Source organism: Oryctolagus cuniculus, chromosome 1, assembly GCF_964237555.1.
Source record: "Oryctolagus cuniculus chromosome 1, mOryCun1.1, whole genome shotgun sequence".
Lineage (NCBI taxonomy): Eukaryota > Metazoa > Chordata > Mammalia > Lagomorpha > Leporidae > Oryctolagus > Oryctolagus cuniculus.
The window spans coordinates 77706332-77721583 of record NC_091432.1 but is presented as its reverse complement, the minus strand read 5'-3'; the positions used below and the strand labels follow the sequence as shown (position 1 = coordinate 77721583).

The 15252-nt window shown below is 44.1% G+C and overlaps 1 protein-coding gene across 2 annotated transcripts in view; it reads left to right on the top strand.

Annotated features, from left to right (window-relative positions):
* ME3 (malic enzyme 3) overlaps positions 1 to 15252 on the top strand; it is a 195214-nt gene that overhangs the window by 83962 nt on the left and 96000 nt on the right. For both annotated transcript variants that reach the window (XM_008263027.4, XM_070076488.1), the window contains 2 exons: positions 5675 to 5808; positions 8587 to 8736. In XM_008263027.4, coding sequence (XP_008261249.2) covers positions 5675 to 5808; positions 8587 to 8736 — 284 coding nt within the window. The remainder of the gene's footprint in view (positions 1 to 5674; positions 5809 to 8586; positions 8737 to 15252) is intronic.

The window sequence follows — 15252 nt, the reverse complement described above, 5'->3', positions numbered from 1 at the left end:
AAAGTCCTAGGAGGCTGGATATTCTTGTGGCAGCAATGCAACCCATGATCAAATCTTGGTTCTGTCAAATACCTCTAGTTGAGAAAAATCATAAAATAATTATCACACAAAATGTAATTACAGATTAAAAGATGCATACTGGCTTAAGAAGTAATGCACTGTAAAGTAATAGCCATGCAACTTCAAGAGTATTAGGCAATCTCTTTTGCTTAGCTCTCATCTGTAAAGCAGGCTGTCACACTTCCCTCACAATGTGGTAGTATGGAAAGTATCGAGTGACATCAGATATTCATTAGAACCTCTTTGTCAGAGCTGATGATGGCTCTAAGGTGTGGATGATCAATACATGGGTTTGACTTTCCCTGTGGTTTATTAACTCCCTGGGACAGAACCTGTAGTAGTTGGAGTTGAGAAAAGTCTGGGCTGGTAGAGTAAAGAGGGGAGCTCTAATGTTTCATGCATTTGCAAGCCCCCCTTCCTCAAGGGAATCTGGGTAAAGCAAGAAGCTGCCAGCATAATTGAGGTCTCATTTATCACTTACACAGCCTTCTTCACCTTTAGGAAGAAGGTTGCATTATTTAGGACTAATTACAAGTAGAAACTCAGCCAGAGTTGTCCCAGAAGTACCTTTAATACAACAGGGGTTATAGTAACAGAATTAACTAACTAGTTAAAACAACACTGTGGCCAAAAATGTTCTACATGAAGGATCTCTGTGAGTGAGACCCCAGCAGAAAGAAGTGGCCATCAAAGAAGGATGTACTTTTATCTAAAGGGAGAAGACAACTTCCACTTTGCTTAAAGTCCAAATACTGACGGAGTTTATGAACTCAAAAGGCTACCATAGCCTAGGAAGCTCATGTCAACAGCCTTGGGTGATCACTGACATCATACATAAGAGTATTAATTGTTAAATTAACAACAGGAGTCACTGTGCACTAACTCCCATGTAGGACCTCTGTCCTCAATGAGTTGTATCATGACAATTAACTGTAAAACTAGTTCTCAAATAGTTTGTGCAAATTGTTGAAATCTTTACTTAGTATGGAGTTGGTCTTCTGTGTACAAAGTTAATTGAAGATAAATCTTAATGGAGAATGGGACTGGGAAGGGGAGAGGGAAGAGGAGGAGGAGTGGGAATATGGTGGGAGGGCAGGTATGGTGGGAAGAATAACTATATTCCTAAAGTTGTACTTATGAAATTTTATTGGTTAAAAAATAATTTTTAAAAACCTTAAAAAAATTTCTTAACCTCTGCATAATCCCTCCATGGATATTCTAGTCCCTTCATTGTTGATGTTCGCCACCATAAGCTTCTCAAGGGCTTCCTACTGTTGCTGTTGCCAGGGCCTTCCCTGTGAGACAGCTGAGCAGGTATCTCCTGGAGCTGCTAAGCAGCGCCAGGGAAGCCCTCACTTCAGCAGAGCCACCCTGAGTTCTATACAGAGAGGGTCTCTGCTTTCACCATGTGTTGTGCTTTATGATATTGAGCTAAAGATAGGACAGCTTGTGTCCGCATGTCTCAAGGTGTTCCTCATGAGACCAGTCTTGTAACTTCTGCCTTCTAACACTGTCTCTCTAGGGCTTAAAAATGAATCCGGAGGGTGGATTCCATGACAACCTATGTACTGCCCGTCTCCCTCTCTGCCAGTGCACATGCTCGAAGGTGGTGTTCTGCTAAGAGAGGTGAAAAGATCAGAAGAAATATCTGCAAAACACATATCCAATTAATGGTGCATATCCAGAACATGCAAAGAACCTTTTTTTAAATGATGGTTTTATTGAGATATAATTTATGTACCATATAATTCAGCTACTTATGGTCATATAATTCAATAGTTTGGAATATACAAATAACTACTAAAAGTTGTGATCAAATATACATAAAATATAACATTTGCCATTTTAGTTATTTTTAAGTGTATAATTAAGAGGCATTAAGTATATTCACAATTTTTTGTAACCATCACCACTAACCACTCCCAAAATGTTTTCTCACCCCAAACTAGAAATTCTATAACCATCAAAGCAGTAACTCATCACTGCCTCTCCTGTAAGTCCCTGGTAATCTCAGATTTACTTTCTGCCTCTATAAATTTGCCTATTGTAGATATTTAATATAAATGGGACCATATATGTCATTTTGTATCTAGCTTATTTCAAGTAGCAGAATATTTTTAAGCTTGATCCATGAGTAGGACATATAAGAAATTCATTCTTTTTTATGGCCAGATAAATCTTCATTGTATGCATATGCATTTTGTTTATCCATTCATTATAATGGACACCTGGGATATTTGTACCTGTTGGCTATTGCTAATAATGTAGCAATGAACTTTGGCAAGTAAGTGTCTGTTCACATCCCTGCTTTCAAATCCTTAGGATGTAGACCTAAGAATAGAATGTCTGGGCCATCTTATAATTCTATGTTTAACTTTCTGAGGAAACACTAAGCTATTTTCCATACAGGCTGCAAAGTTTTACATTTTAATCAGCAGTACACAAGGGATTCCAATTTCTCTATATCCTCAGCAATACTTTTTGGTGTGTGTGTGTGTGTGTGTGTGTGTGTATTTAATTACAGCCATTCCTGTGGGTGTAAAGTTTTATCTCATTGTGTTTGATTTGCATTTCCCACTGACTAGTGATGTTGAGCATCTTTGTATGCACTATCAGCCATTTGTATATCTTCTTGTTTATTTTTAAAGATTTATTTATTTATTTGAAAGTCAAAGCCACAGAGAGGGAGAGGCAGAGGCAGAGAGAGAGAAATCCTTCATCTGCTGGTTCACTCCCCAAATGACCGCAACAGCTAGGTTGAAGCCAGGAGCCAAGAGCTTCACCTGGGTCTCCCAGGTGGGTGCAGGAGTGCAAGCACCTGTGTATCAGGAGGGGCTGGCATTGTGGTGTAGTAGGAAGAGCCACTGCCTCAATGCTGGTATCTCATATGGGCACAGGTTCATGTCCTGGCTGCTCCACTTCTGATCCAGCTCCCTGCTGATGGCCTAGGAATGGCAGCAGAAGATGGCCCAACTATTTGGGCCCTTGTATCCACGTGGAAGACCCCAATGAAGTTCCTGGCTCCTGGCTTCATTCTGGCCCAGCTCTGGCCATTGCAGCCATCTGGAGAATTGACCAGATGACGGAAGATCTCTCTCTCTCTCTCTCTCTCTCTCTCTCTGTGTGTGTCTCTCTCTCTCTTTCTCTCTTCTTCTGCCTCTCCTTCTCTATAACTTTGCCTTTCAAATAAATAAGCAAATATTTTTTAAAAAAAGAAAAAAAATGAATTATGAAGCCATGAAAATACATAGATGAACCAGAAACCCTTATCTTTAAGTGAAAGAGCCAGGCCGAAAAAGCTACATACTATTTGATTCCACTGGTGTGACATTCCAGAAAAGACAAAACTGTACAGAGAGTAGAAACAAAAGTGGTTTCCAGAAGTTTGGGGAAAGAAGGAAGGATGAATAGGTAAAGCACATAGAATTTTTTGTGCAGTGAAACTGTTTTCTATGCTACTGCAGTGCTGAATGCATGACATTATGCACTTGTCAAAAACCTATAGAACTTTACAGCACAAAGGGTGAAACTTAATGCATCCATATTTTTTAAATATCATTTAATAGAATGGGGGAATCTCAGGAAGAAAGGCAGACTGTGATGACAAACAAAATCTAAGTACATTACATATGTATATAGAAATCTCAGTGAAGAGGATGGAGAGAAAAGGTACTCTGACTTCTGCAACTTTGAAAATGGACCAATTTGTGAGACAAAAATAATGTGTAAGTCCTTTAAAAAGAACTGCATATAAACACTGTACTCTTGTTTACAAAGTTGTTTTCCATGGTGATATAGGTTAATAATTTTGATATTATGCTGTGTTTACAATGGGGTTAAGCAATTAAGTAAACAGGTGGCAGATAGTAAGAGTCATGTTTCTTACCATTGGAGTGGAAATTTACGGATCATTAAGGTGGTGGTGTCAGAGATCAGTGTGGCAATGGATTAGAATTGGAAACATTAGGATAGATTCTTGTTTGCCTTAATACAGGTTTGATAGCTAAATATAGAAGCGTTTATAGGTATGTGTTTATACACAGGTTTTAGAATGCACATATATATTTCCTTGCTCTGTCAGCTGAGATGGACAAGACACAATTAAACCCAGAAGCAAGGAGCACAAACAGTAGTGCTCAGATCTTGCTTCCTAATATCTTGCTCCGAAAAAGGAATCACCTTGAAGAAATGGCTCATTCTAGGACCAAGACAGGCAATATGCAGGATGAACCTGGAGCATCTTGTAGTGCCAAAAAGTAAAAGATTGCTCAGCAAGACAATACAGAGGACTACATCACAGGGGTATGTCAAAGTGGCACAAGCAACTGAAACAGCTCCCAGTGGCCAAAGGTGGAGAAATGTGAGCAAGAAAATAAACAAAGCAATACTGGATTATAACTTAAATTATGAAATAAATATTCATGAGTCTATTATAACATAAACATGTGATTGAATAAACAACAGATAGCAAAGAGACAAATTTCTCTGGCAGAAAAGAATTTTGAAAGAGTAATTTTGCAGAGAAGAAATCTGACATGCATTACCAAGGCTGGTGATCAAGTTCCAGATCCACACGAAGAGTCATGCTGATCTCATATACCATTGAGCTGATATGAGGCACATGGCAGTCCACCTCTGGGTGAAAAACCCATAGCCCCAGTCCAGTCATTAGAAAAACACTGGACAAATTCCAGTAGAGGAAAATTGTACAGAATGCCTGAGCAGTGTTCCTTCAAACTGTCAAGCTCATTAACAACAAGGGAAGTTTGAGAAACTGTCAGAGCCAAGAGGAATCTAAGAACATGATGACTGAATGTAGTGTGGGATGCTGGAGCAATTTTTAAAAATTAAGTCAAAACTAAGGCATGCTGAGTAAAACATTGGCTTTAGTTAATAATACTAAGTCACAGGCCAGCGTTGTGGCATAGCGGGTAAGGCAATGCCAGTGTCCCATAGGGGTGACAGTTCCAGTCCCAGCTGCTCCTCTTCCAAATCAACTCCCTGCTAATGTGCCCGGGAAAGCAGAGGAGGATGCCCCAAGTGCTTCGTCCCCTGCAGTCATATGGGAAGAGCTCTTGGCTCCTGGCTTCGGCACGGCACAGCCCTGACCATTGCAGCCATTTGGGGAGTGAACTACCAGATGGAAGACCTCTCTCTGGGTGTCTCCTTCTCTATATATATAACTCTGCTTTTCAAATAAATAGAAAATATTTTTAAAAATGCCAAGTCACTATTAGTTGATTAATTCTTATAATGTACCATACTAATGTACGATGTTAATATTCAGAAAACTGGGTGAAAGGATATATGACAACTTTGTATGATCTCAGTTTCTTTGTAAATCTAAAACTTGTTTAAAAAGCTTATTTTTTCCAAAAAATCCCCGATGATATGGATATTTTCCCCATTTTTTCCAAAACAGAAACTGAAACTCGGAAGTGTCAGAGAAAGTAGCGTAAGATTGGCCCCTACTTAAACAGCAGAGGTGGAATTTGGGTCCAGGGCCCTATCTACAGAGTCACACTGAGTCTGCCTGTCTGTGGATGGGATTCTTTCCACACTTCGGTTTCCGGTATGTGCACTTATGTATGTGCTTCCCTCTCGTTCTTCCCAGGGGATGGCCTTCACGCTTGAAGAAAGGCTGCAGCTTGGAATCCACGGCCTGATCCCCCCTTGCTTCCTGAGCCAGGATGTCCAGCTCCTCCGGATCATGAGATACTACGAGCGGCAGCAGAGTGACCTGGACAAGTCAGTGCCTGACATCTGTCCACTCCACCTGATCCTCGTGCTGAGCTGGCTGTTTGCCGAGGTCCACAGAGGGTTTTCCGGATACTCTCCAGCCCCAAGAGATGCCAGGCCCAGCCATGGCTTCTGAATGATTGATCGTTTCCCTGGTTTCAGCTGAGGCATAGTCAACAGGGAAACATAATTCCGACCAGGGAATCTGGGAGAGCCCTTGGGAAGTATAGGAACTGAGTCAACCCAGGAAGCGGTGACAGTGCTACAGCAGACAACACTGGGGCTCACGGAGGGCATTTCAATGAGAGGGAAGAGGTGGAGCAAGGATGTGGAGATGGGGTGTGATGGATGTAGTACATGACCTGAGTTCCTGGAATATGGGGTATGTGGTGGGGGAGGGGAAAATAGACAGGGGACACCCAGGATGGACCCAGATGTCACATACTGAGTGATAATAATCCTGCCTTCTCTCTGAGTTCTCCACAGTGAAAATATAGACAACAAAAGCCCAACTGAGAATGGCAGCTTTCTCAGCTTTGCTACGAAGGCAGTCACCTCCCAGGAACATGACTATGATTTAGCCCATCCAGGATTTGAACAGCAAGATGACTGGCTCCAAAGTCTATGTTATTAACTTCTCTGCTATTAAGTTAAGAAGCACCATAGGCTAATGCTACAAGACTAGACTCAAGTATTGGACTGAGTTCAAATTCACAAAAGCCACTCAGCCTCCCTAGGTCATTCCCCAGGTGTACAATGAATGTGTCAAGGGTACTTAACTCAGAGAGTCATTACGAGCATTAAATACATCAGATTTTTCATGTGCTTAGCATACTGCCTTACACACTGGAGGTCCTGTGTAAACATTTGTTAAATAAATGTATAATCTTGCTATAGACTCTAGCAGAAATGTAGGAAGAAGGTTCCCTTTAAATATCCTTAGAGCTAAGTGGCCAAGACTATGGGCCCATCAGGATGTGGCTGTCTGCCTAGGGGCAGAGCTCAGCAGCATGCCAGGGTCAACCCACACCCTTCTCCCTTTGCTTCCCTTGTATTGTACACAGCTTCGGAGTGGAAGTGAACAAGTAAGCTTCAGCCTGCACCCGACTCACTGCTCTTGAAACCCTACACTCCAGGGGTGTTATTTACAGCAACTCCACAATGATACTAAAACTCATGACAAATATTCTCTCCTTATTTATCCCACTAAATTGGGTCTAGATATATCACAGAAATTACACAATGGCTTCAACTAACAACATAAGACATGAGACATGCCATAACTTTGAACAATATGAACTTTCTTTTGTTAAATTTATAATGAAGAATTGTAGTCCAAAGTGAACTTCTCATTCCTAAACACATTGAACTTTCAAAGTTAACATCCCAAATCCTTCCTTGCTAGTTCTCTCCAGCTAGATGGAACTACTACTATACCCGGGAAGACAGAGAAGACATTCCAGGCTCAGGGACAGAAGTGGGTGCCCATTCTTGGGAGCCCTAGAAACTTGCTCCTGATGCTGTGCGCACTACTTTGATCCACTCATCCCCAGGAGTCCCTCATTTCAACAAGAGCTCAGGAGATTGCTAGGAAGGCTCCCAGCTTCTTTTGGGTGAGGGCAGTGGTGTGTAAGTAAATATGCAATGAGTCCTCTGTGGGATAAGGGGACAGGAAATTGCCAATTGCTGCCATGTAAATACTCCCACCATGACCAATTTCAGGTTACCAATTTAACCTAACTGAATGTAGAATTGGGAGGAGATGCACACCGTGGTTCCCAAATAAGGGAATCCTTACACTAGCAATAAGCTGAGATTGCTGGCCATGCCTGAGTGTAAATCCTCCCTCCACAAAAACACCTTCCAAAACACACTCTTGTACTTTTACTTTTTAAAAGATTCATTTATTCATTTGAAAGGCAGACTGACCAAAGGGGAGATATAGAGAGATCCTCCATCTGCTGGTTTATACTTCCAAAATGGCTGCAATAACTGGGGCAGGGTTAGGCTGAAGATAGAAGCCAAGAACTACATCCTGGTCTCCCATATAGATGGCAGGGGCCCAAGTACTTGGGCCATCTTTAATTGCTTTACCAGGTGCACAAGCAGGAAGTTGGATCAAAAGCAGAACAGCAGGGACTCAAATTGGCACTCTGATAACAGGATGTTGGCGTTACAAGTGACGGCTTAACCACTGCATCACAACACCAGCCCCCAGATGTGTTTTTTTTTAGTTCTGGACAATGCCTTTGGTGGAATAAAAGAGATTGAGGCCCCAAGAAGTCCTAAGACTTCTCCAAAGCTTTTGGGACTAGAGCTTGGGACCCTGACACTCTACCCAGAGATTGTTCCATCTCAGTAGAGTTCTCTTCCTATCATAGCATCTCTCTCAGTTTTGAGTGCACAGATTCTGGAGTTAGACTGCTTAGCTTCAAATCCCTACGCTGCCATGAACTTGAGTTATTTTCTGCTGTTAGTCTTCTTGTCTTTAAAACAGCAAAAAATCATAGCACCTACCTCACAGGTCATTGGAGGTTTTAAACGAATTCATGGGAACTATTTAGAACAGGACCTACAGCATGTTTAATAATTAGCATAGTGAGAAAGGTCATATTCTCGAGATTTCATAAATATTGAAGTCCATGCTTAGGGTACATGGGCAAAGAGCCATGAATGGTTCCTTGCAGATGAACTAGAGGAAGCCTTGGTCTTTGCACCACACTGCATGTGCCCACCTTTAAAGGCCTGTGGTGCTCTGTAATTACCTTGCTTCTCTCCCTTTCCAAGGTACATCATTCTCATGACACTCCAAGACCGGAACGAGAAGCTCTTCTACCGAGTACTGACGTCAGACGTGGAGAAGTTCATGCCCATCGTGTACACGCCCACCGTAGGCCTGGCCTGTCAGCACTACGGCCTGACCTTCCGCAGGCCTCGGTGAGCCACGTGTGGGGCAGGACTCAGGGAGTTGGCATCTCATAGATGGGAATACTTATTTTTCCACACCTATGCTTCTTGGGATCCTGCAAGTCAACTCTATTAGTGTTTGTCTAAAGTGCTTGCTTAGGGAAATGACCCCCTACATAGAGAAATGAGCTGAGAAGGTAGCTGGCAAGGGGAAAACAGGTCTTCTCCTCCTCCAGATAATAAACACCCATCATGTTGCTCAGAGTTGGCCTGCCAGAGTGCAGGTTGTTTCTCTCTCATTATCTACCTGCACCTTCCCCACCACCCTGGCTCCTTTTCTAGTCATCTCCAAAGTGCCCACAGCTCTCCTGCCACTTTAGGCCATGGGATAAATGAAATATTGGATACCAAAGACAGAATTCTTTTGTTGACTCAAAGAACCAATATATACACCTTCCTTGGGGCCTTAGATTCCACTTAAAACACCATTTTATTAGGCAAACATTGGCCTTGCATTTCCTACCAGAGGTAACCCATACCCAGTGTTACACTATTTTGCTTTTCCCAAGCCCACCATTTCCTCAAGTGGTCCTTTAACCCTCAGTGGTGTGGCTCTGGACCTCCACTGGTTTGTACCTATGATTTTATAGAAATGCAGCCACCCACTACTGCCAGGGTGTGTGGAAGCGTTCACTCCACAGGATGTCTTGGCTAGATTGGGACTCAGCTGTTGGTTCCAGATAAACAAGTATCAGAATCAGAGCCCTGCATATGCAACAGACATATAAAGGTAGACTTTGTCTCTAAAGTTTGTGACTGAAACCCAGGGAACCCACCAGGATTGAAACTGAGTTGACAACTCTAAGGTGCTGGGTGTCATGTAAGACACTGTAAGATCACCCCACAGAATAAAATACAGTTTTGACCTCAAGTAATTAACCACCACAGAGAGAGAATGGAGGCGGTAATGATGTTAAATATAATAGAAGTTAAAAGGAAATAAAAATCTAGTAGGCACAAAGGACTACAGGAGTGCAAGGGAAAGGAAAATCTCTTTTCCCTGGAGGCAGGAGGGATGCTTCATAGAAGAGGTGACATTTAAGCTGGTCCTCTAAGGTTGACCTTCCATGGAATGGCCCTGTAGACCCTAGGTAGCCAGATCACTTGAATATCTCCACATCTTATGCGAAGCAAGGGAAGCAGGAGGGAAGAGAGCTAAGCCTTACATCCAATGGCTTACCTAACCCTAACCCTCTGATGTCCTGCAAGTTTAGTTCGGTTATAATACTTCCATTTTATAGATGGGGAAACTGAGGCTGTCCGAGGAAAGGAATTTGTCTGAGATCATACATGAAGCAATTGGTCTTGTCAGAATTCTGACTGTGGGAATCTGAGAAAGCTGCACCAAAGAGATGTTTGAGCTGGACCATAAACAAAGGGGAATAATTGAGATAAAAAAAGCATTTGTCTACAGAAATACAAGCATACCTACGTCTCCCTGGCTAGAATTATGGCCTTGGGATTTCATGGTGGGTGAAACAAGGGGAGTGGAGAGGCTGGGTGAGAGAACTGACCAGTGGTTCTGCCCAAGAGAGGAAGTCACTGGTCTCTTTCACATCACCCAGGGATGCTTAATTAATGGGGGAGCTGCTTTAGACTCAGGTCCCAGTTCTACTTGTGGTTCTGAAGGAGTCAGCAGTAGACAGGGATATGGCAGCACAGCGGGGTTCCACATGGGTGGAAGAAGGGCCCTACCAACCATCTGCACCCAAAGAATCGGATCAGCCCTGGGTGGGGTTGAGAGGGTGCTGGAGAAGCTGGGCATACAGCATGGAAAACAGGCACATGATAGCTCTAGCAAGGACTCCACAGACGAACTAAAGTAGGAGGAAAGCATGACAACTGCTCACCAAAGGCCAGGTACTGTCTTAAGAATCCTTACTTATCTTGATTCATCTTATTATCCTAACCCTCCTAGGACCTAAGAACTATTATTCCATTTGCAAATGAGGAAACTGAAGCACGGGTGAAATAACTTACCCAGAGTCACATCTTGATAGCCACCAAAGCCAAGACTTAACACATACAGATCGACTCAAGAGTGTGGATAAATAACCACTACACCACTACCTCTTATAGTTCAGTCTGTGCACATTTTGGTGGGCATTCAAGTAGGCAACCATTGCAGCTACAGGAATGCCTGACTTCCCAGGTGGTCTAGGGTGAGGATAATTAGATGCCATTCTCAGAGCCTCTTCTGGAAGGAATTGATCCCCTTAGCTCCTGGGGCCTGCCACTGGGTGAGCTGAGGCAGGCTCAGGCAGACTGAGCCATCTTCTTGGATTAGTCCCTCACACTCTTGATGCAGACATCCCTTAATTGTTTTGCATGAACCCATCTTCAGATGACTACCCAGTTAAGTTATCTGACATATGACATTCTGCGTTGTTGCTCTAGTTTTCCATTTGGCTGCCTTCCAGGTGTTGATTCCACACCTGCCTCACTCCTGAGGGAAATGAGAGTCTGGGCCTACCACAGTCCTGAGCCCCCCTGAGGTCTGACTCCAAATGGCTTTATGGATTAGCATCTGAAGGGAGGGCAGCCCCAAGGCCAAGAGGAAGAGAGCCAGCACCTTCTCAGTTTCTGAAATGATAAACATTCCTGCCAGGTTACTGAGAACAATAGAGTCCTCTGTAAAAGGGCCTGGCCCCTCCACCAAAGCTAATTAGGTCCAGCTGGTGCTAAAATTGAGGCTTCAGTGTACCTGGATGCCAGAGTATCGTGGGGGCACCTGACTGTCCCTGGGCAGGTAGATATAGCAGAGGTAATGCTCTGTTAAAGCCTCCCCTGTCCCTTCTTGCCTCTTTCCTACCTCTTTCCTGGCACATCTGCTGCCTGTGCCTCCATAGATCTTACATGAAGGAACGTCTCCTGATGTTCATTTGTGGGTGACTTGAAAGATAAAAGCCAGGGGTGAGGTATGTGGAGGCCAGGATGGGTCTCAGCCAAGAGCTGGAGTGTGAGGAGGAATCCAATGTGGTGTCTACTCTTCCTCCCCAGTCACCTCCTCACTTTACCTTCTTCATCTTCTTAGGCTCTGAGCTCCTGCATACATGATATATGCACCTGTATACATAATATTTCCCAATTTTCGTGTGAGGTCCAACCTGTATGGCTGATGGAGGAATTAAAGAAAAATTTCTCATGACACTTGTTAAAGATGGTGACGCAACCTTCATTCAAGGGGTTGTGGCAATAGGTATAGAGACCACTGCAACAGGGCCTTACAATAGGGGAGACAGACTGACTCCAACAAGGATAGGTGGGGATTTATAACCAAGGAGTAGGGTGAGGGTCAGTGAATGGAAAATGAAAAAGAGAATAAGCCCCAAGAATAAGGGGTTTCTGGCTAAGCTGACTTGACAGGATGATTGCTAAAGGCAAGCCACCGTATCAAGATATCCAGGGTGGTCAGCCCCAAAGCTGGGGATTTTCACTAAGCTGACTTTGCAGGATTCTTCCTCAACCCTGACTCCTCAGGGACAAAAAGGGAACTCCAAGGTCTGGCCTTGTTGGAAAGGACTCAAGGACCTGACCAAAGTTTAGGTCAAACAGGAGTTTTTGTCAGAGGATAAGGCACAAGTAGTAAAAGAACAGACTTTTTTTAAGAATTATTTTATTTATTTGAAAGACAGAGCTACAGAGAGAGGTAGAGACAGAGAGAGGTCTTCCATCCATTGGTTCACTCCCCAGATGGCCGCAACAGACAGAGCTGAGCTTATCCGAAGCCAGGAGACTGGAGCTTCTTCCAGGCCTCCCACATGGGTGCAGGGGCCCAAGGACTTGGGCCATCTTCTACTGCTTTCCCAGGCCATAGCAGAAAGCTGGATCGGAAGAGGAGCAGCTGGGACTACAACCGGTGCCCATATGAGATGCCGGCACTTCAGGCCAGGGCTTTAACCCACTGTGCCACAGTGCTGGCTCCTGAAAGAACAGACTTTAAGGTCAGGTAATATTGGGCTTGAATCTCAGCTCCTGATGACTTTTTAAAAAAAGATTACTTATTTATTTTAAAGAGTTACAGAGAGAGGGAGACACACAGAGAGAGATCTTACATCCACTGATTCACTCCCTAGATGGTGGCAATGGCTAATGCTGGGCCAGGCAGAAGCCAGGATCCAGGAGCTTCATCTGGGTCTCCCTTGTGGGTGGCAGGCTTCCAAGTACTTGGGCTATCTTCTGCAGCTTTTCCCAGGCCATTGGTAGGGAGCTAGATCTGATGTGCAGCAGCAGAAACTTGAACCCGTGCCCATATGGGACGCTGGCATCACAGGCTGCAGCTTTACCTGCTACACCACAACGCCAGCCTCTCCTGATGACTTTTGGCAATTACTTTGGTTCCCCTCAGACCTCTCATGTGTAAAATAGGAATGATGTCTCTGCACATGAGGATGCAGTGAGATTGTAAAGGGCCTGGACTTAGTAGTTGCTCAGAAGCTGTGAGGAGCCTGATGCATCACCTCCATGATCTGTCACCTGATTCAGTTCTTCTTTCTACTGAGAGCATCTCAATCCTCTGAAGTACCACCACACTCTGTTGTCTGATCAGAACTTAAGGTATCTATCCTTGCATTTAACTAACAAATCCATTAGCAAGTATCCACAAGGTGTAACAGAGCAGACGGTGATGTATTACAAAGATCAAGCCAGGAAGTGGGACTTCGTTTTGCATAGTCAGGGGCTCAGTGGAAGATACCTGAGAATATATTTGGATCTGGACAAAGCCCTTGGCCCTGAACCAAGCTGCTGTCTTATCTGCAAGCAGATGAGTTCCTGCACATAGGCTAGCAACATGTATACAGGAAATTAACAGTTACCATCCATTAAATGCTTGCAATGCTCATAGCAGGCCCTAGGCTGGGTCATTCATGGACATCATGTATAAGCCCTACAGCATCCATGCAAGGTGCTTGTTATTTTACTGAGATGAAGACTAAGTTAACTTGTATAGTACTTTGCAAATTAGTCTCAAGTAAAAAGGGTGAGGTTGGGCTGCACGGTTTCTGTGACCTCTTCCAGCTCTAACAGTTTAGGATATAACAATCCAGAGTCTATAACCAAGTAAGAAATGAGATCTTTAAGTGAGCCACAGTCATACTGAGTGACCAAGCCTAAGTTTGCCCACCTGTAAAACTAAGATACATTACAAATACCTGGGGAGCTTTAGATCAGAACCCCTGAGATGGGGCCCAGGCATCTTTAGTTTTCATAAAGCTCAACAGCAGGGCCAGGCGCTGTGGTGCAGTAGGCTAAGCCTCCACCTGCAGCGCGGGCATCCCCCATGGGTGCCAGTTAGTGGCTCTGCTGATCCTCTTCTGATCCAGCTCTCTGCTCACGGCCTGAGAAAGCAGCAGGAGATGGCCTAAATGCTTGGGCCCCTGCAGCCACATGGGAGACCTGAAAGAAGCTCCTGGCTTCTGGCTTCGGATCAGCCCAGCTCTGGCCATTGCGGCTGTTTGGGGAGTGAGATGGCAAACAGAGGACCTTTCTGTCTGTCCCTCCTTCTCTCTCTGTAACTCTGTCTCTCAAATAAATAAATAACATTTTAAAAGCTCCTCAGCAGATTCTAATGGGCAGGCAAGGCTGAGACCCACTGAGCTGGGGGATCTCTGAAGTCTCTCCCAGCTTGGATCTTCTGTGATGTTACAGAGTTGATAAACCTGCATCCCATAGCTTTCAAGCCACCTCAGCCTAGACGTATACTTGAAGACTGGGATCATGGTAACATACCAAAGTCTTCCTTTTCAACTCAGCTCTCAACAAGGGAACTCATTGAGCCCCACTGCTAAGTTCCCTCACGTCTCATTCACTGGGTGGGTGAGGCAGGGAGAGACTCCACCTCCTGTCCTCCTGACTCCGAAGTCAGCCCTCTTCCAGACTGCACTCTCGTGTGCTTGACTCGCCCTGGAATTACTCACCTGGTAGGGGGAATAATTTTCTAGCACTTGATTAGATAAGAGCATACATCATACTCAAGGATGACGAATCATTTGGGTGACCATGTGATCTGTGTGGCCTGCCACAAAAGATGAACCAGGACAGTTAAATCCCTTTCAGGAATTTGAACTGAAACACAAAAAAAGTTACGTAGAAAGAAAGTATGGCAGAAAGGATGGTAGAGGATAGACTTTAGAGTCAGATCATGGCGCACCAATAGCAACTACCAGCTATGAAGCAACAGAGGAAAAGAGAGCAATAAGGAGCAGAGAGAGTCTACAGAGAGAGGAGAAAAGGGAACGTGGGAGAACAGTGGGGGAGTAGGGAACAGGGGCAGAGAGAGTGGTCCCTGGAGCTGCCTGAGTTCATGACAGCTTTCCACTCCTATTCCTGTTCACACATTCACAACAAGCCCTCTTTACCCAGAGGTAATGTAAGTGAACCCCTGCCTTGGGCAACTAATGTAAGTGAACCCCTGCCTTAGGTAACTACAACATTTTTTTTAAAAAGGGGAAAGAAAAAGATAAAAGCTCTGAAATCAGATGGACC